At 39.2% G+C, this 25,982-nt stretch overlaps 1 protein-coding gene and 1 long non-coding RNA gene across 6 annotated transcripts in view; one reads left to right on the top strand and one right to left on the bottom strand.

Moving 5' to 3' along the window:
- Positions 1–25,982, bottom strand: part of KRAS (KRAS proto-oncogene, GTPase) — a 42,893-nt gene that overhangs the window by 4,701 nt on the left and 12,210 nt on the right. For 2 of the 5 annotated variants that reach the window (XM_073317895.1, XM_073317903.1), the window contains exons 3-5: positions 23,479–23,657; positions 15,497–15,656; positions 6,555–6,678 (exon numbers count right to left, since the gene is read on the bottom strand). In XM_073317895.1, coding sequence (XP_073173996.1) covers positions 6,559–6,678; positions 15,497–15,656; positions 23,479–23,657 — 459 coding nt within the window. In that variant the 3' untranslated portion in view covers positions 6,555–6,558. Of the gene's footprint in view, positions 1–4,882; positions 4,884–6,554; positions 6,679–15,496; positions 15,657–23,478; positions 23,658–25,982 lie in introns of all 5 variants that reach the window. The other 3 variants (XM_073317912.1, XM_073317885.1, XM_073317877.1) reach the window with 3 other exon arrangements.
- On the top strand, positions 350–6,452 carry LOC140900536 (uncharacterized). Its single transcript, XR_012155657.1, has 3 exons — positions 350–616; positions 2,615–2,699; positions 5,374–6,452. It is a non-coding gene; the product is annotated as an uncharacterized lncRNA (long non-coding RNA).

Genomic DNA, 25,982 nt, shown 5'->3' with positions numbered 1-25,982 from the left:
TCACACAAACATTGGCTATTTTTCCCTACTTCTCAGGGTTTTCACAGCAGAGTGCTCTAATGATGTTTCAGCCTACTTAAGTACATTTACTAGTACACTATGAACTATTCCAAATACAAAATAAACTGTAATGGTCAAAATAAAGTGAAAATAGTATATTATGTTGTGCAGTACCCTAGTTTTTTAAATGTTTGTTCACTTTTTAAAAAAATCAGAAATCAAACGATCTCATTAATTAGTGAGAATTAGTACTGTTCTGTTGTAAAACTCGGACAAATGTTAATATCTGACTTACAAGTATGAAAGACAGTCAGAATAATGGCACAATATGAATCCATAACAACCTATATCTAGGGAAATAATCTGTATCTAGACAAGATACAATGGTGCTGTAGCAGGATATGCAATTTTAAAACGTACATACTACATTATTAAGTCTCCATTAACCAACAGAGCAAAATATGTATTACAGTTCGCTGCAAAGGGCCAAAGGATAATCTCATGGTTAGAGTGCTGGATTGGCATCAAGAGCTCTACATGCCACTGTCCCACAAACTACACCCTTGAGCCGGAGCAAGATGACCACTCAGTGCCTCAGTTTCCACATCAGTAAAATGTAAGGAATACCATCTTCCTCACAGAGGAAGTCATTAATATTTGTAGAGGGTCTAAGATCCTCACAGATGAAAAGTGCTAAATGCAAAGTGTAACAAAACACTGAAACTACCACAAAAATATTCCACCCACTTTCTTTTAAACTATTGTTAAAATAAATACACAGAAATTAACCCATAAAAAAGTGATATTCAAACAATATTAAGGACCTTAACCTCAAAGAAAGTAAGGAGATTCATAGTTAAGGCTGAAATTCATTCTACTGTGCCTCCTGCAGATATTGCAAAACAGGATAATTTTACATAGTGTGTATTACAAAACCTATACACTAGGGGGAGACTTAAGTATGGCACGTCAGCTTACAGTATTGAATCCTTTGTTTTGCAGATCAAATCTTAAACAGTTAAGAGAATATTTGCATTAAACTGATTTTGGTTCTGCTGTAAATTCTCTTTAAAGCACCTACTGGCTGATAATTGGGCACACTGTATCAAGACTCAGTTCAAGAATCTTTTAAAGGTGAAAATAAAATAAAGAACCATAAATTAAAAATTAACTTGAAGCCTTATTTTACCTTTCATTTAACCCCAGACACTTACTTTAGTTACCTGTAGATAAGGAACATTATTTCAAAATTTGGGTTGCAGCACACTGTCCTAGAGTTGAAGGGGAAAGTTATCCAAAGTCCTGCTTTACACAAGACTCCTCGAATAAAGAGTGACACTAAGCCACTTTCTCAGCAGATCTCCTCAAATGTGCTGGCAAAATTTATGAATTAAAATCAGGCATTTGCACATATATCTATCCTTTAATGTCTGAGAAATTTCAGGTTATACATATGCAACACGGATACACTTGACGATATTACAAGAACAGCTAAGGAGGAGCCCCATAAGTCTGGCTAACAGAATATTGCATATGGGAGCATGCAACTATTTCCACAAATCACACAGCCTCTCTGGCCTCCTACTGAAATCTCTCTGTGTACTGGGTTTTGGAATTCTCGCTCTAACCTGTGTCTTAAAAGGTGGCATTAGATATTGCTGCCTTTTCTTCAGTCACCTTCAGTATATAGTTTTACTTTATTTAGCTTACTGTTTTAATGAAACATTGGATTTTTAAAGAAGTATTACAAAATATTCATCTCTAAAGATTTCAACACTGGGAAGGATTGCTGGATTTATGTACAAATCTGTTAGAATTCTGCCACACAGCATCATCCAGGACCCTGGTCTAAAAAATATATGTGCAAAATACAACCGTGTATGATTAAAACAAGAAGGATGATAGATATACAACTAAGCAGCAGTCACCTTATTCAGTTCAACCGTGAGAAAATCCATTTAGTGCTCTATTCAGCTTAAGTCCTATTTTAAAATTAAAAACAGTCAGTTTGGAAGGCTTCCTATTGGCCATACTCCAGAAGGGAGACAACTTAATTCACAATCAGAGAGCCCAGTGTAGGATCATATATCAGCTTCTATCCTGCATTCATACTCAGAAAATGACAAAGTAGTTTAACTGTTAAGTAGCTCAATATCAAAACGCTCCTTTTCCTATCAACTGGATTCTACCACTAAACTTTGGTTTTGGTTTGTTTGTTTTTTTAAAGAGGCCCTAAATCAACTTATAATACAAAAAGAAGGGTCTAATTGTGTCCCCCTTCCATGTTTGAAGTATACACTACAATTACCATGCAATCATCATTACTGGCTTGCAAATTTGCACATCTTTGGAGTTGGGTGGGAAGGCCATAAAACAACTTTGTTTACAGCCTGAAAATAATTAATGAACCCCTTAAAAGATTAAGTTCAAACAAAGCTTCTATATTTGCATTTTTAATAAGACCATCACTGTGTCATCTCACTGCCTAATTTACAGTTAACTTTATGCTCAGATAGGCAATCAACTGTAAAAGAATGCTACTGACTAACATTTTCAAGTAAGGTATCCTTTGTAGGTTTTACATTAGTTAAAACGTTTTGTTCATTTGTCACAGACAAAGTCAGCCAGATGCACGTAGGCGTCTCCTGCTTTATGGCATAACACCAAAGGAATTTTATCTTTCAGGACAGCATCAGCAGGTAGGCATACCAAACCTCATACATACAATATGAATGAAAAAATACATAAACCAGGACAAGTTTCATGAAATAACAAATGTATTCTGGTACCAACATTGCTGGGCTTGGTTGGTTGACAAGAAAGAAAGCACTTGACGTTGCAATTAGTTGCAAACAGTTCTATTGTGAGTTTTCCCAAGGTTCTGGATATCTGCTGAAAGGCTTCAGTCTTTGCGGATCATTCTCCTTGGATCTGCTTAGCCGGTCTGCTGTACAGTTAAGCTGTCCCAGAATAAGTGGAGTCTTACTGAGAGGAGAATATGGGTATGTCTGTCCAGCAAAAAAAACAAAACATAACCCACACAGCAGCAAGTCTCAGCCTGGGTCTACAGATTTGGGCTCTCAGGGCTTTGGCTACAGCACTAAAAATAGCTGTGCAGACTGAAACCCACCACCCCTACCTGGGCTTGAAAGCCTGAGCCCAAATGTCAATATAGCTATTTTAGTGCCATAGTAAGAGTCTGTAGAGCCAGGCTCTGAGACTCTCTTCCGGGGGGGTGGGGGGGTTGGAGGGGGATGTTGATTTTGCCATGTAGACATACTCTAAGAAAGGGCAGCCTCTTAGCCGGGTGGGTTATTTGTGCCACCATGATGATTCAGGTATTCAGCTACTGATGTGCCATCAGATTTATGAGCACGTTTTCTCCAGCTTAGCCTTCTAAATGCTAAGATTGTTAACATGACTGATCACACCTCAAGGGCATATACGTGGAAGTTATTTTCACTTAATGATCATGTTTCCCTGAACTGAGCTGGCATCCTAGGAGCTCCTCAAACCAAACAGGCTTGCCTCTCAGGCAATTTATACTCTAAGCATTAGGGAGGATAGAACTAGGCATCCAGAAATTTGTCAAAAGGTTTCTCCTGATCTGGGGGAAGACTACTATTCTGGGAAGCAAGTGAAGAGAGAAATGATACCCTCAAGACAAATGGAAATGGAAATCCAAGAGTCCGAGGAGATTCTCAGTGGGAAGCAAAGAAAATGAGATTCTAGCCTCTTTCCCAAGCAAGTCCACAGACAGAAAAGATCAACACAGCCCAAAATCTTTGCTTAGGGCGGAGAAGGAAGGCGTGGGTCTACTTCCAGGTACATGCACAAAAGAAAGCTGCCCCTTTCCAAAATACCAGAACTAAGCTTATATTTAGGAAATAATCTCCAGTCTCTCTCTCTCCTGTATCCTAAGTGCAAAGGCATGACTACTGCTCCCTGAAGAAAAGGCTTAGGAAAATACAACTGAATATGTTTCTTTTAAAAAAGGGGGGGGGGGAGTCTAACCAGTTTGAAGTGAACAGCTATCACATAGAGCTTGGATAAGCTATTGTCCCACATCATGGCTAAATCCATAATGCCCATTGAGCCACTGGGGAGGAGCAGACCACATTAGTGGAATATCTAAGGGAGTCCTGAGGAACAGCATTCAGGCTATTCTCAGCTAAAGGCACTAAGCCTATGTCAGCAAAATTTATGTCGCTCAGAGGTGTGAATATTCCACCCCCTCCCAAACGACGTAAGTTACACCGACAGAAGAACTTCTCCCGCTCGTGGACGTGAGTTTTTTATGCTGACGGGAGAGCGCTCTTCACCAGACATGCTGCAGCAGCCCAACCTTATCGATATTTTTAAAATCTTCCTGAGAAGGGAAGAATAGAAAACCTCATATTGTAACTCCAACAGCCAGCAAATAACTCATCTGGAAACAAATCTGTATGGAACTTTCTAGCAGTAAACTCCAAATTTAATACAAAGAATGACATCGTTTTTGAGCAAGGCATAATTGCAGAATCCAGTCTAGGTGAGGAGAGCCATTTATCCCTCAAATCTTCTGGGAGCATATATGGCCTGTGCAGATTTAGCAAAAATTCAGGTGTGAGGAGCGATGCATGATCAGTCTGCATGATCTGCTAGACTGATGGATGGACTAGAAGGGAATCCTGAACAAAGTGAATAAAACCCACACAACCATGTTATTTTCAATCCTCTTTAAAGACGTAACTCCTTAGCAGGGGCTGGGGGTCAACTCAGACACTAAGTCATAAGATACTTCTCCCTTCTCTGAACAGTGACCCACCAAAGCCTTTATAGGTGTTTGAGAAAGGACAGTGCCAAGCAATGAAGAGACTTTTACTAAGAGACCAGTACTGACCCTTAGGGAACCTTCCTCAAAGCCTTTATAGGAACTCCGAGAGGAGTTCAAAGCCCCCCAGTAAGATTTAGTAGCCAGAAATGGCTCATTGACCCATTCAAACACTTTACAGGCCAGAGGAAAAGGAACTGGGGAACTTCCTGATATCCCTTTCCTCAGGAAGTCTTCAAGTATTACTTCCATCTAAGTCCGTGGCTATCTGAGGGAAGGCTTCTTTCCCCTGTACATGAACTGGATGGGCTGGCTTTGTCAATCACAGCCAGAGGAACTGCCCTCAGCCACTGTCTCATTATGCCAATATTTTGGAGAGAACCTCTATGGAGCTTGGTTTTGTCTTTCACAGCCATCACTTCAGCCACAAACTCACTCCAAAGAGATTGTGGAGTTCCCCCCGCCCCTCCCTCGGAAAAGACAGATAAAATGCTCATGATCCCAATGGCAAAGCACAACTGCCAAGAGCCACAGTTGAGGTGGAGTTTCTTTTTCCCTAGCTTTCACTGCTTAGGACACAAGTAACAGTCAGACTCCACTGCCTTCATGCATGCTGCTCTGAGTGAGACAAGAATCAAACTGGTGAAGACAAAGGTTGGGTTCTCGAGAGTGGACAAAGTGGTCATCATCCGGCCTGCCAAGTGAGTGAGGAGGAATAACCCAAGATCTGCACCCAGAGCAACAGAACTAATACAATGGCAATGTGTACAGACAGCTTTTTTGAGGGTCTGGTGAAACAGTTCTAGAAACAGACTGAATCCATTACTTCTTGATGATATGCTATGTCTTGAATGTTATCTCTCTCTCTCCCCATTTTGCTTTGGTTCTTAGTTCTTACAACATAGACCAGCAAATATTAAACACTGTTCGATGATATGATTAATATAGCTATATATTGTACTTACATTTGTATTTTTTCTTATTTCATTACAAAACTTTTTCTCTTCTTTTTTACAACAAAGACATTTCCCGCTCTCCCATCCCCCATCCCATCCAAATCACTTGTCTGATGAAATCTGATGACATAGGGGAGGAAAAAATTCAGATGCATTTCCTAAAGTGATAAAGTGAATTATTTCACCTCAGAAAGTGAGGCAGGACAGGTGCTCTGAGGACAGGCTTGGGACCCAAGAACTCCTGTGTTCTAATTCCTATGTATATACTATCTGTCTGTCACACTGAGCAAAGCATTTAACTTCAGTTTCTATATCTGAAAATGTAGATAGTTGGAGAGAGAATCAGCTATTTGTAAAGCAACTTGAAGATCTATCCCTGGCCTTCACTACTGTGGAATCTACACATTTTTCCTCACAACTCTCCCCATTAAGTTGGCACATATCATGATACCCATTTTATAGACAACGGAAGCACGGAGATTAAGTAGTTTGGCCCAACGTCAGAGTATGGATCTCCTCCTACCCATTTGTCAAAAATCACAAAACAGAACAGACCAATAACTGCTAAGGTATTGTTTAAAAAATACTCTATTGCTAGAAAACCAAAGCTCAAAACTAAATGTTGTTAAAAGGAAAATAGAAGTTAGATTAATTTTGTACTTATTATATTTTGAAATTCTATAATTACGACTGAGAAGCCGTAAGATATCTAATTTACATGAAACTGATTATCAGCTTTTCTGCCCAAAATTAATTTGCAAAACTTACCCTATTACAAAACTTACCCTGTTACATTACAAGACATTTTTTAATTTTCACGCACCCTGGAGTCTTTTCTTCTTTGCTGATTTTTTTCACTCTGTACTGTCGAATCTCTCGCACCAATGTATAAAAAGCATCCTCCACTCTCTGCATTGTAAAACACAACTCCTTAAAATCTGCTTTATTGACAAAGATGATGTACTGGGACACCCATCACAGAAAAAACACTGAAAGTATGAGCTTTACTTGAGAAATGTAGGTATATGGAGCACAAGTAATTCTAAGGGCTGTGTTCATATTCAGTCTGCAGACAGAAAGCGAGAGCCTGCCTATCAGAGGAAAGGAGGAGCGCCATGTCTATACTGTCACAGATAGATTCTATGGCTCAGTGTTCTTTAACTGATGCTCTCCACTGGAGTTATCCCTGTCTTGTTTTAAAGGTTAGTTTTAAGACTTATTTCTGTACCCAGTTTTGGTAAGGAAAACATTTGGCATTTATGCATTTTAAAAAACATCTTTAGAGAGAGTTAAGTTTGACTTGATAAATGTTATTATAAACTAAAACATGAACAAGTCAGAGACAGACTTAAAATCAAGGAGTAAGATCTGGGTGATGAAAAGCCACTATGCTGCATTGTGCTTAAAGCCCTTCAACATTTTTGTGGGAAGACAGAAATCTGCCAAAACAGGATATGCACCAATCTGTGGGGGATGAGAGAGTTATCAACATTATGTATTGCTCAGATAAAGGTGTATAACATATTAGGATTGTGAATGTTTCAATGCGTAATGTAAGTACAGTAGCTTGGTAACTAAGAGGGGAGCATGTTTTTATTTAAGGTTCCTCCGTCACCTATTCCAGTCTTTTGGAGTTATTTAGGCAGGCAGATCTACACCTCTAATTTGGGGTCTTTGCAGTCTTTGGTCAAGTGGGTGCGTAAGCTACTGTCTACTCTCCTTTAAAGTAGCAAGATTTGCCCTCATGTAGAGCTCGACATGAGAGCTTTACATCAGGGACGGTTATGCTACATATTTCAAGAACAGATACAAAGAAACGTTTGCTCATATGGGCAATACTTAACTCAATGCTGTATTGTTCAATTTTTAAAGTGACCACAGGTTGATTATTTTGGGGTTTTATTGGTTTGGTTTTGTTTTTAAATTGGAACTCATTTGCCAGCCAAGGTACCAGTACTGATAGCCCTAATTTTATCAGAAAAATATATTTGGATGAAATACATAGAGTCTCCCTTTAAAATAATGTGCCTTGAATTAAATGTTCTGTTTCTAAAATAATGAGTCAACAATTTACACCACACCAGAAATGACATGCATATTATTGCTCATAGGTTATTTCTCCAAAGTAGAGAAATAGCAAGTTCGGTTACAGATTGTAGGATGAAAAGTTCATAAGTTACCACAAAAAGTGGTTCTAGTCTACACTGTCTGAGCTAGATCCAGGCAATTGCTATGGTACCTTTGCAACGTGATAGTACAGAGGCTGTAAAGCTGGCCACACCAGCCAAAAAAGGAATCCCCTATCATGAGGGCAATCTGAGTAGCACAGCCATTATAGATAACTCTATAGCACCCACTCACTCTCTCTCACAGCTCTGTGTTTAGGGCATTGGGAGAATATGCCATCTCTTCAGCAATAAAAGCAAAACTGGGAGAAAACTTGAGATAATTAACCAGTTGAAAGACAGAAAGGTGTATCAGCAACCGAAAGTTACTAAATGGCTACTTCAGAGAACTGCAGTTGACTGGCTCTGCCAAATTTAAAGGCCCACACAAAGATCTACTGAAATCTATAGGACTGTTTTAAGTTGCATTGGAACCCAAAATGGCTGGCCCTAGGATTGGGTAAACATATGCAACCTTTTTGTTTACCCTCTCTTGGAGCCAACCACGTTGGGTGAGCCTTTAAATCTGGCAGAGCCAATAAGCTGCAGTTCTACCTATCTACCTCAGGTCCTGTGCTGAGCACAGCTCATCCAGCTACAAGGACTGTGGGCTCTGCTTTCCATAAACAGATTGAACTTGAGTTGAGAAGAACACATTACACTAGTTTACCTCAACCTCAATCTACTTTGGCTAATGCACACAGTCTGCCCCTATAATTTTTATAATTACAATTTTAAAACCTTTATGTAAGAATTATTAAATTGTCTAAAAGCATATCTATGCACTGTGCAACTGAGATCAGCAGAAAATCCCAGGAAACAAAAAAAAAAATCTAATCTTTACTGATATTGCTATTAACTCTAATTTGCTACATACGATGCCACAGGAGATCATATTTAAAATTAATCATTCAAAAGTCAGAGTTTGCTATCTGAAGGTTTCTCTGAACAACAGCCATCTGATCCTGAAGATGAAACACACTGTACTTTTGTTTGTTTATGGATAAATAAAATAAAATTATTCTCACAAATTAAAGCTCACAAATTAAAATCTACCCTCTTCAGAAGAGGGGGAGCTTAACTTCATATCCACAAAATACTGATGGCCTGAGCATTCTTTATATTTAAAATCTAGTAGTTTGTAGAAGAACATTTACAAAAAATGTAAGCCAAGTAAAGCTCATATTTTCATGTTTTCCTGGGAGGTTGGGGGCATCTTATTCACAGAGAGAGAATAAATAGTGATCAGCTGCAGTGTGCCAGAGCACATGCTGTGTAGAAATCAAGATACTTAGGGTTTACTGTTTTGCAGAACAAATATGAAATTTGATTCTGTAGCTGTGATATCAGAAATAAGACAATGCGCCTTCATTTGACTTCATAATTCCAACGGTCCCATCACCAATAACAGGAGGTGTGATTTTGCATTAGCGATGCCGAGAAACACACATAGAGAGAGAAAAGAAGTTGCTACTACCGCCACCAAGAATGTAACATTTGGACTATAGTTAAGAGGAGTCATACTAGAAAGAACATATTTTAACAAGAGATAGTTGCTAGTTTAACTAATGTGACAATCTACACAAGGGACAATTTTTGAAGAGTCAGTCACCACAGTGATATGTTTAAAAAAAGCAACTGTAATACTTTTTTAAAAAAACCTTTGCATTACTGTTTCTCTTTTAGGCTCACTTCATAAAGTTAATAAATTGATGGTAATTCAAGGTCAAAGTGGCACCACCAGAAAGTAAAAACAAACAAACAAACAAAAACAGCCCTTTTCTGTATGTCAGCACTTTTCTTTAAGCAATTACAAAATTAAATATATTACATACTCTTTAATGGAGAAGTACATATGTCTGTATAGTAGTAGTCTACTTTAAACATGTGACAGGCCCATGACACACAAGACCTTGCAGCACAGTGTATTCGAGATGCTGTTGAAGACTCCTCATACACAGTCAGATGGCTAGTTTAAAATGTGACTATTTACAAAAATAAAAGGCTATTTGAACATAAGCCAGAATGCCTACAGTATATTCATATATTGTCCTTTTGTAAATAATGCTTAAAAAGAACATCTAGTTCAGGGTGATTAAAAATAAATTAAAAAAAAACCTAAAAATTGGATTTTTATTTAAACTGGATATTTTTTATTTAAAATAAACCTATTTAAAATTAAATTTGAAATTGACAACCTAGGTTAAGGCCTTCACTTATTAAAATCATTTAAACTAAACAGAAAATATTAAAACCATACGTTTGCTGCAAAGTTTTGAAGAAAGTAGAACCACAGAATTGATGGAAGTCATGGACTAAGCACTTGGAATCAGAGTTTGCTGAAGGGCTAAGTAAGATTCTGACAACAGTAGCCTCTTCTGCAGGTGAAGAGAGACTGTTTTCATCAGGCCAGTTATTCAGCTCTCAATTACTAGTTCATTCAAAGTTAAAAAAAATCACCTGGGAGTTGAAAAAGCAACAAAGCTTGTTTTCCCTCTCCCAATGTATGAATAAAAACAATGTATGATAGGGTGTGAGCACTACTAATTTTAAAATCTTGAAGGACATGACTGAAAACAATCAGTTCAATTCATTAACTACAGATAATACCTCCTTTGTTTAATAAATCAATGTTAAATGCAAAATACTTTAAGGTTTATGTATTCAGCACATTTAAGGTAGTTTTATTTAATTAAAAAAATTTAATGTCCAACAAGTAGATCTTGACAGAAAACACAAGTAAAAATTAACCATTCACCATTTTCCAACATAATAAAAAATGTAAAAATTGAGAATTTGAGGAAGTGTAGGTTAAGCTATACAACTGCTTAAATAAATACATATAGATACAGTGTATCCCTCCTGGTTAACAAAAAGAAAAAATGTGGTGTAAAGGCTCTACATAGTTGTAAATCAACATGTTTTAATGGTCACCAACAAATGACCATCAACCTTTCTTTAGAAAAATAACCAGAAAGTACAAATGCAAAACAAGATTAAAATCAACTACTTAATTGATTTCCTGTTTTCAGATTTAAATCATAGTTAAAATTGGTGATTTGAATCACTAATTTAAATCACCCACCCTGCAAACTGAACACCCAGAATTAGTGAGAACTTTTGACCTTAATCTCTCTAGGCCACAGCTGCTCATCTGTAATATGGTGATAAATAATGCACCCTCATCTTACAGGTATATTGTAGAATTCATAAATATTTGTGAAGCACTCAGGTGGTATAGTGATGACTGCCATAAGAAGCCCATGAGAAAATGAATAATTCTGTCTTCAGGCGTGCACAGCAAATAATGCCCGGGGCCACAAATTTAACAATGAAGAAAAAAAAAACATTAAACGGCTACTCATTAAGTGACCACCATCCATCCTGTGCACTAAGGCATGGGGCCTTTGAGAAAAAAATAATATGTGATCATGTAATTAAAGACTGTCTCAAAATGCATACACACAAGGGGGACAAATTAAGGTTCCATAGGCAACCTTAATTCTGTAATCTCCTAACATATGAGTGTTTGACTTTGCAGCCTTAATCATATTGTTTTAATAGTGTATGGATGTTTTGTTGGAAATAACATACAAGGTTTTTTAAAAAAAAGTAAATTGAAAAAAAAATACGGCATATATACACTGGCACCTATATGGGTCATAGGCAAAGTTGGAACCTTTAGATCCACCACACAGACCTCTGCCACTTAGCAGTAGTACAATGTCATCTTCTTTGTGGACCAGCACTGGAGAGGAATGATATACCCCTTTTGCCAGTGGATTTCACAGATATGTGCTGACAGCAAAGGAATGGCAAGACTCAGGTGGTCTTAGGTGCCATTCCACAAATATCACTGACACAAAGGCCACCATCACCCAAATTTCAAGTCCCCGCTCCAAAGCAGGGGAGTGTTTTGTGCTTTACAAATATACGCTCACTAGATTTTTTTTTTTTTTTTTTTAACATGAGCAAAACCATGTATTTTGCCCTAGCGTTATTCTCAGAAATGTCTGAACTGCTTTGGCTGAAATTTCCCCCCCAAAAAACACCAGCCTGAGACAGACACCAGGCATGGAAAATTTTAGCTAAATAGCTGAAGTTGGGAAAAATTACAAGCAACTGAAAACAGGGCCTTAAGGGAAGTGTGGGGCAAACTTATTAGGTCATGCTACCAGTCCCACATAATAACACATAATGGCTGCATACTATACATAGATAAGGTACCATTATTACATAGATCTTTGGCATGATACCTGCAAATGGTGGGCTGGTTCAAGTAACAATTTTTTATATTTACATTTTTTTTATTTCTACAGTCCTAACCTGACAGTAAGAACTGCACAAATAGAGTGCTGTAAATGGAGCACCGCTTACTTCACTAGAACTCCTCGTATGAGGAGGAGTTCACCAATGTGGGACTTATGTGTTCATACAACAGACAGTTAAAATAAAAAAAATGAGTAGTCATTTATAGCAACTCTTCATTAAAACATTTTCAAAATGTGCATTCGCCACAATAAATCAAGCTTTTTGTGGCAAGTTTTACAATTCAAGGAATTCTCACCCACACATACACCCTCACCCACTTTTTCCTTTTAATCGAATACTATTATGGGAGTTGGAATAGAAATTAAGTAACACAGAAGGAAAACGTACAACCCTAGGTTCAAACACATTTTGGGCTCAGTCCTGAAGTTACTCTTTGTGCATCTCCTATAAAAGGTAAAAAAGTACTTGCAATGGTTGCAAAATCTAGCCTTAAAAAACAAAAATCATCCCTAGTTTAAAGAGGTGCAACTCCTTTTGAGTTCACTGGGAGTTGCTTCCTCACATGCCAAGGCTGAATTGATTCTACGAGTTAAGTCAAACACACAGAAAACTAAATACAGAGGGCAAGATGTTATGTTATTTATGGAAGTCAGACTTATTTGATGCAGAAGGCCAATTTTTTTTTAATTATGGTCTGTGAACAGGGATATAATTTATGGAGTCAATCCCACTGCAGAACTCCTGCTGATTTTAATGCGAAGTTGGCACAAAAATGGAGAATGTGACCTTTATGCAGTAACTAAATCTTCAATTTTTTGTTAAGTACCTTATTGTCACATTCAATATCACTTTGAAAAAATATCCACACCTTTATGACCATTTTTATTCCTGCTCTTCCCCACCCTCCTTTCAAAATCTCTCTCCTCTCTCTCTGGCCTTCTCTATATAGTATTTGTACTGACTTAAACTAAACTGGCAACAAAAACTGAAGTGGAGAATTAATGCAAGCCCCTAGTATGGACAATGTTACATCACCATAAAGGTTTAGACCTGCAGCTGCAACTAAAACTGTGTATGGACAAGCCCTTTGTCTCTCCCCTCTCTTCTCCACTCTACATTTTTTCCTTTCAGAAACTCCCAGCTCCCCTGGGTCTTCACAGTTAGCCTCTTCCTTCATTCTATTTGCTAAAATAGTTAGCAATTAAATAGTTAATGTTGAAGCATCATCATGGACCTTTAGAGCAAATGCACCGATTAGATTAAGAGGGGGGTGGGAAATTTCTACCTCATTGTTTCAGGCTTTCTGCAGCCTTCAGAAGACATCACTGCATCACTTACTGTCTGTTCATGTTTGAAAGGTAGTCTTTGGAACCATGAGGACTAAAAATTTCTCTTAAATGAAAGCTTAACTTCTACACAGTCTGAATATTTCATGTGGGCTAGATGTGGCCCAAAGGCTATATGTTTGACACCCCTCATTTTAAGAGAGTTATTGTGAGAGAGAGAATGTCTCTCTCTCCCTCTCTCACACACACTATCATTAAAAGTAGAATCTTGGTAAAACTAAAGACAATGTTCTTCATACAATTCCCTTTTGACAATATTTTGTGTGTTTGAGACCACATCATTGTGGTTCCATAAGGTGGTACTTAATTTACCAAAAATAGAAATATAATGATTCAATTCCTAGAAGGCAAGATTTTCTTGAGTGACTAGTTATTTTGGATACTAAATTTCTGTGTTTCAAATTCAAGACACCTTAAAGAGGCCTTATTATCCCAAGGATGTATGCTCAGGCCCTCTTTAAAACATCTCACATGGATACTCAAAATTTAAGCACCCAAAAATCAGTAGTATCTGACCAAGATTTTCAAATGTGACAATGGAAAAGCAACTTCATCTGTGTTTAATCAGGCTGGTATATGCCTTTTAAAATCTACATGAATGTTGGGCATAAGCTCTTTAAAAGTCTCCTATTAAGAGGTAAAAAAATCAAATACCAAATAGATTTGTGACAATTCTTAAACTGAATTTTAAGCAAAGATAAAATTGCACAGACTTTTGAATGGTGATTGAGCAAGCAATTTTGTATCAGGCAAGCATGAAAAGAAAATCGGGTAAGCACGAAAAGAAATCAAAGGCTAAGCAGTACATTAATTATGTGTCTGTTTTGAAATGTATTCCTAAGAAGTAATTTCAAACATGTTAGCAACGGGTTCTATAAAAGCTATCTTGGAAAGGGAAAGGGGAGGTAGATTTCTATAACAAAGATAATTGTTTAAGAAAGTAAAACAAAAAATTACAACACTAAATGATAGTACAGAATTAATAGTCCAAAGCAGTATTTGTTTGCTGTTTATTTCCTAATTTTTCCAATTTTATCCTACCTAGTGTCTTGTTAATGAGACACATGCAGGATCTCCCAGATAGGAACATTATAACATCTATATTTATTCAGCCAGTTTGTATGCCACTTGGCTTACTTAAGACACTTCTTCTAGTTTACCCTCTAGTCCTAAAGTTTTATGACTTTGGAATCTACCCTGACATAGGTTTATGCTCCAAATATTACTGCACATCCAATTTAGAATTCTTGAATTTTTTTCTCAGTGAATTTTACTATTTAGAGGTTGTGTGAGTTAGTCCATTAAGTTAAAGATGGTCAGAAAACTGGGTAGTAGTGGCAAAATAGCATGATTTGCATTAATCCGGACGTTCTGTGGACGTGTAAAATGCATAATTTATACATGGATTTCCAAAGGAGTTTTACCCATGGTGTAGGGATGAATCCACCACCTGGGCAGTGTGCAACAACATTCCCCTTTGAGACAGCTTCCTTCCTTCAATTGCCCTATTCTGATTCTAAGCATAAATTATACTTTTTTGCTAGCCAAGAACGAGAACTCAGAACTCCAGAACTTTGGTTAATTGTCTGACTGCTGAATACCTTCACTAAGGAAGTGATTCATGTCCTTCACATCTTTTTTTTTTAAGTGAATCACACTCTCAAACTATTAAAAATCAAGTAAAACTTGAAGAAATATGCTATTGCTTAGTAGCTGAATGCAATAGAGGCCCGGGTCTCATTCCTTAAGTCTGAACTATTGAAATGCATCATTGATCAGTGAATGAGTACTAGTTGTCTGGGAGTCCACAGAATGGCAAAAACACCACAAATTTTCCTCTAGAGAAATACGCATTAACACCAAAATTTGGCAGTTACTGGAGTTTTGAATGCTCTGGTACTTTCAAGATTCAATTCTAGAAATTCTGCTTGTTTTGAACTTTACCTGTCTTGTTTTTGCTGATGTTTCAATGAAAGGAATTCCATAACTTCGTGCTAAGTCCTGAGCTTGTTTTGTATCTACTGTTCTGGAAGGTAAGTCACATTTGTTTCCTACTAGCACCATGGGGACATCTTCAGAATCTTTAACTCTTTTTATTTGTTCCCTAAAATAAAACGGAGAGATTTTATTTCAATACTTTTAGTAGTGTTAATACAATAGAATTTTAGGGGAGGAAACAAAATGCAATTAGACATTTCTATTATTTCCAAATGGATCAACACTACATCATAGTGTCCTTTTATTTGGTGTGTACATTATTTGAAACTTTTCAATAACAGTTAAACTAGGAGATACTACTGCCTTTTCCCCCAGATTTAGCATTTCAACTTAAAAACAGAGATAAATATTGGTCACGTAGTTATCATTGATAGTGGTGGGACTCCAAGAGCCAAAATTACAGGAGTCCTGATTCCATTTATACTACACCTGCTTTACTTTTATCCCCACTTTAGTGTCCTTTCACACTGCCAGAGCAGCATAAAGGGCCTTTGTGTGGATGAGACACAGGCTCACATAGTGTTCTTGATTTATTCCATAGGGACTTTGTCCCTTTTAGCCAAAACTCCTGCTCATGTCTGGTGGAGTAGTGCAATAGTAAAGCCATAAAAGTCTATCTTAAATTTACAATAGTTGAGCTCTCTACCTGAAGACATTAACAAAACAGGAGAATCAAAACTCAATTATTTGGTAGGAAAAGATCTTCAAATATGCTGCAAGATCCTATTTACTAGGGTTCTTAACTGTAAATGAGGTGTGATGGCTTTTGTAAGCAGTGGCAGGGTTTATGAGGAAACTGTCCCCTCCTTCCCACCCCTCTTCTTAGCCAGGCAATGTGAGCAAGTAATTTGTTTCCAAGGCTGACATCAAAGGCATAGTTGATTTGCTCCTCTTCTATGGCCTTGCCTACACTTGCGGTGAAACGTAGGGTACACCTAACTACTTGCTGCCATGAAAAGCAGGCTGCGTTCATGCTGACATGTAGATACATGTGGCAGTTAAAGGGTCTGGTGGGGAGAGGCACGGGGAGCCCTTCCCTGCAGCTCCAGGCAAAGCGTCCACCCGACCCTCCCTGCCAGAGCCTTTCCCCACTGCCCTGGCAGAGTTTTTTCCCTCCACCCTGCAAGCGGCACCCACCCGCTCCCCTGCCAAGACTTTCCCCGCTGCCCTGCACCACAACACACCTGCCAGAGCCTCTCTCTGCAGCACCACCCCTGCACCAAGACTTTCCTGCCGCCCCGTGTGCAACGCAGCGCTCACCACCCACCAGAATCTTTCCCCACTGCCCAAGCCTTTCATTGTGGCAGGAAAAGGCTCCAGCAGTGGGAAACTACACTAACAATAGCAGTGTAGACGTGGGAAGCATTACTCGGGCATGTAGAGAGCTGTATAGGGTACAGATCCTAAAGTTCTGGGTATCTGTACTCCACTCGCCTAAGCAATGCCCCATGGTCTATACTGCTATTTATACCTGTACTAGCTGTGCATGCAGTCTGTACTCTGCATACCGCCGTAAGTGTAGACACAACGTTAGGGTCTCAATCAAGGTGGATAAAAATCAATGATTTAAAAAAAATATGTTTTTATTTAATTTGGATTTTTAACTTAAATTGGATTTTTTTGATAAAATGCTTTTTGAGAAAAAAAGCAATCTAAAGATAGTTTTAATTAAGATACATTATAGCTCAAGGATATCTCATCATGGAATAGGGATTATAAATTCTAATTCTATATTATGAGACAATATATTCATGTAATGTTTAAGAAAAGTTTTGTAAACGAGTTCCAATAGTTCCTGGATTAGGGACCCAATCTTATCGGGTTCCAGGGGCTTCTGTATAGATTATTTAGGTTAATCTTTCTATCTACCCAATGGGACTCTGTGCTAAGTCTAGAAGATACCATCAGAGATGCTTAGTTTTGCAGTCCTCAAAATGGATGTGCGTCTTCAGAGATATAATGCTTGTTAACAGCAAAAATGTTTTAAAATAAATAAATATATAGAGATGAGAAATAACAGACCTCAACCCTATTGTCCCTCTGCAAATTTGTGCGCACAGTCTCAGTCCCATACCTCTCTCTAAACGTGCAAAGTTTCAAAAAGTTCAATGAATAGAAGATTGTTGGGGGCGGTATAGATCTGGACAAGGAGAAGAAGTCTGGAGATAAATGTGAGAAGGGAGGGACAGGCAGTAGAAACAAAAGTGAAACTGTTTGAGCAGTATATTCCAGAAGTCTTGAGTCTCTCTGAGTGTAGTGTTCATTGATTTGAAAGCTATCATACCGTTCTCTCACTAGAAGGGAAAATCTATAATGGCAGCAGGCCATAAAAGAGACCCAGTTTGGGTCTCATCTATCTCTGAGTTGTGAAGAATATGTATTAAGGTTATAACAACCAACAAGAATGCACTTTTATGTAGAAATCCATGATTAAATCAAGTCCTCCTGACTAGTGATTTAAATCAAATCCACCTTGCTCTCAATTTATTGTCTTCCCACATTTAGAAAACATTTCTCAAGAATTGTTTATGATCAATGTTTTATTGTACAGCTTTTTTTTGCTGACTGATTATACTGCCTGACATCCTTTTGCACATACTATCTTAGCTTTTTTAACGAATAAAATACTATTAAAAACCCACAATAGCTGGCCTGTATTAAAATCAGTACTGCTGACATCTGTGCTAGAGGGGGAGATTTTAAGATTTGTCTCTTTAAATCACTGGTTTACTTTTTTCTCTGAGACTTTCTTTAGTAAGTGGCTCCCTCTTTCAAATACTAGTTAGAATGCATCTTTAAAATACTGGATTAAAACTATTTGGCAAAACAATGATGTTGCTGAAGGACTCTCAACAGATAATGCCAATCACTAATTTAATTTCTGTTTCCCACCCAGACAGTCTGGAAGTTTACTCCTTAATTAACAAAGCTATGGTTTCTTATCTTACTAGATATTTAGTTCTGTGAACTGTCAATCTCAGTTCACAAGCTCATTCACTGATGTGTGAACATAACAGTACTCATGCCAGAATTCAACCCTTAATGTTCTTTGGGGAGAGGTTGTATAACAAGAAGCCTTCTTACATAATTACAGTTGTGCTCCCTGCATTATCTCTGTACGAAGGGTTTGAAAGCCATACTGTATAACTCAAAATACGGAAACCTGGACAAAAACAACACTATGTTCTTTTCACTGTTAAAGCAAGAATAAAAATAAGTCTGCTATAACCACACAGGAAGCGCTCTGGGCTGGTGGTTAAAGCATGAAGGGACATACAAATCTTTAGTGCATCTGGCACATAAATATCTTGCAACGCCAGCCACAACAGTGCCATGCAAATGCCTGTTCTCACTTTCAGGTGACATTGTGAACAAGAAGCAGGCAGCATTATCTCCTGCAAATTGTAACCAACCTTATTTGTCTGAGTGATTGGCTGAACAAGAAGTAGGACTGAGTGGACTTGTGGGCTCTAAAGTTTTACATGGTTTTGTTTTTGAATGCAGATTTTGTTTTTTTATTACACATAATTCAACATTTGTAAGTTCAACTTTCACAAGAAAGAGATTGCACTACAGTACCTGGATGAGGTGAATTGAAAAATACATTTTTTTTTTGTTTTTTACAGTGAAAATATTTGGAATGAAAAATAAATATAAAGTAAGCACTGTACACTTTGTATTCTGTGTTATAACTGAAATTAATATATATGAAAATGCAGTAAACATCCAAAAATATTTAAAATAAATGGTATTCTATTGTTGTTTAACAGCGCTATTAATTTTTTTAAATCGCTTGACAGCCCTATTTTTTTTCTCTCGCCTGATGTGGGCTTGCTAGTTATACAAGTCACAAGATTAGGTTGCTTAATGCACTGTACATGGGACTAAATAGAGACAATTCTTAAAATGAATCTAGTATAAGAGGTGAACTTAGAATGTCATGGCCGTTTTTCACATTGGGAGCACACTACTCTAGCGCTCTGTGATCTGCATCGGCTTCCAATACGTTCCTAGGTTGAATTCAAGGTGATGATAATGTATTAAGTCATGAAAGGGTTGAGATTTAAGTTCCCTCTAAGCTGCGTGGCCACACAGATGCCTAGTAAGCCCCACACAGGAGCTCAGGGCTGTGGTGGGGAGAGGCACCCCTCCCCCAGCCCCAACACAGACCTGCCTCGGACTTGCCGTGCCCAGGGGAGAGGCATCCCTCCCCTGCCTCCAACTCAGCCCCGGCACAGACCTCCTGCGCCCAGGGGAGAGGCACCCCTCCCTCCAGCCCAGGTGCTGCTGCGGGGAGAGAGAGTTGGGGGGAGTCCTCTCTCCCCACCATAACCACTGGGCAGCCTGTACCCCAAACCCTCATCTCCGGCCCCACCCCAGAGCCTGCACTCCCAGCTGGAGCCCTCACATTCTCACCCTCTGCCCCAGCCCTGAGCCCCCCTCCCACATGCCAAACCCCTCAGCCCCACCCCCACCACATGAATTTTGTTATGTGCACCAATATGGAGGTGATGTGTCAGACATCACCTCTATATTGGTGCACATAAAATTCATTCCGCACATGCATGAGAAAAATTAGAGGGAACCCTGGTTGAGACTGCCAAATTCCCACAGTTAAGATCAATGGAAGATGGAGGCATGAGAGCTGAAGATCCTCACTATAAATGGGAGGGAGCACCTCACAGGGTGTTCTCTGGAAGTGGTTCTGACTTTGGAAGTGTGCTCCGCTCCCCTTCTCTTGGTCCAAAGTCCAAATTTGTTAATTTTTTCTTCAGGGTACAGACCAATAGTTACCCTAATGTGTGTTTATTTTAATTATCCTTACATTAGCAGTATGTATTTTTGTTTACATCAATAGGGGAAAAGTTGTTTTTTGTAATATATTTATGGGATAGGCAACTTTTTAAAGGTTTTTAATACATAAATAGACACTATAATCAGGAAAGTCATATTACATATCCTATTAAGTCATAATAGACAACTAGGGCCAAGATTTTCAAAGCATAACTTTAATTTGGTTATCAAATTTTAAAAACCTAAGTTGCAGATCCCCAGGCTTCATCCATATGTCCTGCTATACAGTGACAGACAAAGGCCCCACAGAGATGGGTTTTTTGGTTCATGCCATGGTCATGCATTGCCCATGTAGATCACCATATCTTTTCATACAGAGCACAACTACTCCACTTTAACTCCAAGAGTGCCTGCTATGGCCTCACAGTGGGCAGGATTTGCCCGAGGGATACAGATCACCTCCATTCATCTCAATAGGATATTAATGTTGAAATCTCCTCATTTCCGTATTTGTTTTACATTTTATTTACCTTTCAAAATTGCCCTACTTCTTGAACTTCCAGGAGGCTTCAGCCATCTCCCTTCTACCTACTCAAAACCCTGTGTCATGCTCCAAGCATAAGTGGCAAATTGGAAATACTCTGGCTAAATGACTAAAGGATTGATTAGCATATATTTAATTGCTTATAAACTGCAATAGCAGCTTTGAAGCCCTGCTTATAATATTTACTCCTGATGGAATTTTGCACCACTGCACACGTGCAGAACTAATGTCTGATAGAATGTATTTTCGCAGGGAAAAAATAAATTGTGTTTCTTTCCCACCTCCCCCGTCGCCATTCTGAACCCCCGTCTGCTCAGTGATGCAGTTCTGCCTTTTGCCCACCAGAGGCCACTGTGGAGCCAGAATAGCCAGCAACATGAACACAATTGGCTGTTTTGGCACCACAGAGGCCTCTGGTGGGCAAAAGGCAGAACTGCAGCACTTCTCAGGCAGAATGTATTTTCTATGTGGTAAAAAAAAATTCTGTGCCAGACATGAATTCTGCACACGTACAGTGGTGCAGAATATATTTTCTTCTCAGGCAGAAAATATTTTCTGGGGGGGGGGGGGGGGATATTTAGTGGCGCAGAATTCCGCCAGGACTAGAAGGTCATCACAGCATCCTGCCCACAGAGCCAGGTTAGGACAGACAGAGTGGGACACATGGGGCTGCTGTGGAATCACAGACTGGGATTCAGAATGGCGGGGGGGGAGGGGGGGAGAGGAACAGACTGGAGGACAGGCTCAGGAGCTAGTGGATTGACAGCATTGAGCCAGGGGCTGAATGGGAGTGGGGGTGAAAGGCCACACGGGGATGCGGATGGGGCTGCAGAGACATTGGGGGGAGGGGGGCGTGCAGGGACAGATGTGCCTGACCGAATGGGAAAGACTTGGGATCAGCCAGGGTCTGCATGGGAGAGGATCCCCAACTCCCTAAAAATCCCTACCCTTTCCCCTTAAAAAAAAAAAAAAAAAAAATGGTTTCACACTTCTCCCACCCATACCCAACAACCCTCCACGTTCACTTCAGGCTCCTTCCCTCCCTCTCAGCTACTCCATTATCCTTGACTCCCTCAAGACTTTGCACTGCTTCTGAGGGGTGTGGGTAATTTATGTATTGTAGTTTAAATGAATTACTCAAAGTTCTGTTTTAATATGCCTAGTCAGGGATCTATTTGTCAAAAAAAAAAAAAAAAAAAGTACCAGAATCTTTTTTTTGTCTGTATTGTTACAGACATACTTGCTGACAGGTATTTTGAAGTAAATTACCAAAATTACTGAAACTGGAATGATTCATCCATCATTTTGTTTGTCAAAATGACAATAATGCACTATAAGGTGGGTAGAAAGCTGGCTAGATTGTCGGGCTCAACGGGTAGTGATCAATGGCTCCATGTCTAGTTGGCAGCCGGTATCAAGTGGAGTGCCCCAAGGGTCGGTCCTGGGGCCGGTTTTGTTCAATATCTTCATAAATGATCTGGAGGATGGTGTGGATTGCACTCTCAGCAAATTTGCGGATGATACTAAACTGGGAGGAGTGGTAGATACGCTGGAGGGGAGGGATAGGATACAGAAGGACCTAGACAAATTGGAGGATTGGGCCAAAAGAAATCTGATGAGGTTCAATAAGGATAAGTGCAGGGTCCTGCACTTAGGATGGAAGAATCCAATGCACCGCTACAGACTAGGGACCGAATGGCTAGGCAGCAGTTCTGCGGAAAAGGACCTAGGGGTGACAGTGGACGAGAAGCTGGATATGAGTCAGCAGTGTGTCCTTGTTGCCAAGAAGGCCAATGGCATTTTGGGATGTATAAGTAGGGGCATAGCGAGCAGATCGAGGGACGTGATCGTTCCCCTCTATTCGACATTGGTGAGGCCTCATCTGGAGTACTGTGTCCAGTTTTGGGCCCCACACTTCAAGAAGGATGTGGATAAATTGGAGAGAGTCCAGCGAAGGGCAACAAAAATGATTAGGGGTCTGGAACACATGAGTTATGAGGAGAGGCTGAGGGAGCTGGGATTGTTTAGCCTGCAGAAGAGAAGAATGAGGGGGGATTTGATAGCTGCTTTCAACTACCTGAAAGGGGGTTCCAAAGAGGATGGCTCTAAACTGTTCTCAATGGTAGCAGATGACAGAACGAGGAATAATGGTCTCAAGTTGCAGTGGGGGAGGTTTAGATTGGATATTAGGAAAAACTTTTTCACTAAGAGGGTGGTGAAACACTGGAATGCGTTACCTAGGGAGGTGGTAGAATCTCCTTCCTTAGAGGTTTTTAGGGTCAGGCTTGACAAAGCCCTGGCTGGGATGATTTAACTGGGAATTGGTCCTGCTTCGAGCAGGGGGTTGGACTAGATGACCTTCTGGGGTCCCTTCCAACCCTGATATTCTATGATTCTATGAAAATATGCAGAATTTTTAAATTTTTTTGGTGCAGAATTCCCCAGGAGTAATAATATATTATTATTCCACAACTAACTAAACTGTAGGAAACAAACCCATCTTTTGGTACAAAAGAGCACGAGCAAGCTGATTTCTCTCTTTTGAGAGTCACCAGGATGATAGTTTAACTTAAAAAAAAAAAAAGCTTACCTATAATGGTGAATATCTTCAAATGATTTTGTATTATTTATGGCAAATACACATAGGAAGCCCTCCCCTGTTCTCATGTATTGGTCCCTCATTGCACTGTACTCTTCTTGACCTGCTGTATCAAGAATATCCAAGAGACAGGTTTCTCCATCAATTACTACTTGTTTCCTGTAGGAATCCTGAGAAGAGAAAAAAAAGTCTTTAAATTAAACATGGCAGACTTTGACCTATATAACTCCACTTTACAAATGATCTCAAAATGCTTTACAAAATTAAGCAAGACTCTATATCCCTGAGTCAGGTATTACCCACCCCTTTCTACAGATGGGCAAACTGAGGCACAGAGAAGATAAGTTACATGATCACGGTTATACAGCAAGCCAGCAGCAAAGTGGAGAATAGACCCAGGAATATAGATTTTCATTCCCCTGCTCCAGCTGCTAGACTCTGCCTCCATAATCTTAAACATATAAAGTATAATGTTTTCTAAAGAACATCAGATGCAAGTGGCAGTCCTCTTTTTTTTGCCCTATAGATAACTGCAATTTGGATACAGTCCCAGATCAGAAGTTCAGTGGTTGCATTTTCATCAATACCAGGGTTGCAGAAATATGCAACCCATGGTTTTTCTGGATCTAATTTACCTTAAGTCTAGCCACTTTGTGATCAAATCAGGCATTTCATCTTCACACCCTGGATATTTTCAGGAAACATCCATGAACCATGTCCAATACTGTGACAGCAGCACACAAACTAGCTAGATGTAAACAGTTTGCAAACACATTTGCAATTCCTAAATTTACACCAATGGAGGAGGAAGAATAGATTTAAGAATGATGCAAGAGCCTAACACTTAGTGTTGGGGGTAATAAGTCTGTTTTCTGCCACTAAGCAGCCTGAAACATGAAAATTAGAATAACCAGTAATTTTGAAGACATTTTGATACTAAACTTTGAAAAACGTAAGCTATGGCTACACGAGAGCTTACAGCAGCGCAGATGCATCAGTGCAGCTGTAAGCTCTCTAGTGTAACTGCTCTAAGCCGACAGGAGAGAGCTCTCAAGTTGACTTAATTACTCCAGCCCCTGCAAGTAGCAGTAGCTCTGTCGGCAGGAGAAGCTCTCCCACTGACGTGGTGCTCTCCACAACAGCACTTAGATTGGCATAAGTTATATCGCTTGGGGGGTGGCTAATTCACACCCCTGAGTGACATAACTTGTTGACTTAAACTATAGTGTAGCCATAGCCTTAGTGTCAGTGCCTAGTTTTACATTTTCACAATACAAAGAAACAAGTTACAAAATGTGACTCAGATATGAACTCTGACAATTACCATGACACGTAAGAAAGGACTACTTCAGCATGGCTGACTCAAAGTTTCCAGAATCTGGATTTACAGTACCTGATGTCTGCACACAAGACTCAAGCAGAATTCAGGCATTGGAAAGTAACAGCTAACTGCTGGAATACACTAACAATTCTTTGTTTTTGATGCTAGGTCTCAAACAGTTTCATAGAATCATAGTAAAGTAGGTCTGGAAGGTACTTTGAGAGTTCATCAAGTCCAGACCCCTGTGCTAAGTCAGGAAAAAGTAAACCTAGGCCATCCATTACAGGTGTTTATCCAATTTGTTCTTAAAAACCTTCAGTGACAGGGGTTCCACAGCCTTCCTTGGAAACCTATTCCAGAATTTAACTACCTTTATAGCAGAGATACTATCCACTGCTACATATTATATCCATCACTTGTCGTCTTATCTTCAGTGGACATGAAGAACACCTGAGCACCATCCTTTTTATAACAGACCTTAACATACCTGAAGATTATCATCAGGTCCTCCATCAGTTTTCTCTTCTCAAGGCTAAAGATGCTCAGGTTTTTTTAAACCCTTCCACATAAGTCATGTTTTCTAAACATTTCATCATTTTTGTAGCTCTCCTCTGAACTCTCAATTTATACACATCTTTCCTAAAGTGTGGCGCCCAGAACTGGACACAGTACTCCAGCTGAAACCTCACCAGTGCCAAGTAGAGTGGGACATATGATACTCCTCCATCTTGCATACGATACTCCAGTTAATACACCCCAGAATATTAGCCTTGTTCACACCTGCATCACATTAATTCATATTCAATTTGTTATTCACTATAATCCCTAGATTCTTATCAGTGGTGCCATTACCTAGCTAGTTATTCCCATTTTGTAGTTACATATTTGATTTTTCCTTCCTACGTGTAGTACTTTACACCTGTTTATCTTGAATTTCACTTCGTTGATTTCAGACCAAATCTCCGATTTTGAATTTAATCTTATCTTCCAAAGTGCTTGCAACCTCTACCAGTTTAGAATCATATGCAAATTTTATAAGCATACTTCCCATTGCATTATTCAAGTCATTGACTAGTACTGGACCCAGGGCTGACCCAAATAGATACTCCCTTACTCCCTTTCAGTTTAACAGAGAACCACTGATTACTCTGAATACTGTCTCAACCAATTGGGC

This window comes from Lepidochelys kempii, chromosome 1, assembly GCF_965140265.1.
Source record: "Lepidochelys kempii isolate rLepKem1 chromosome 1, rLepKem1.hap2, whole genome shotgun sequence".
NCBI classification, from domain to species: domain Eukaryota; kingdom Metazoa; phylum Chordata; order Testudines; family Cheloniidae; genus Lepidochelys; species Lepidochelys kempii.
Note: the sequence above shows the minus strand (reverse complement) of the source record. Positions and strands in the feature narration are given on the sequence as shown.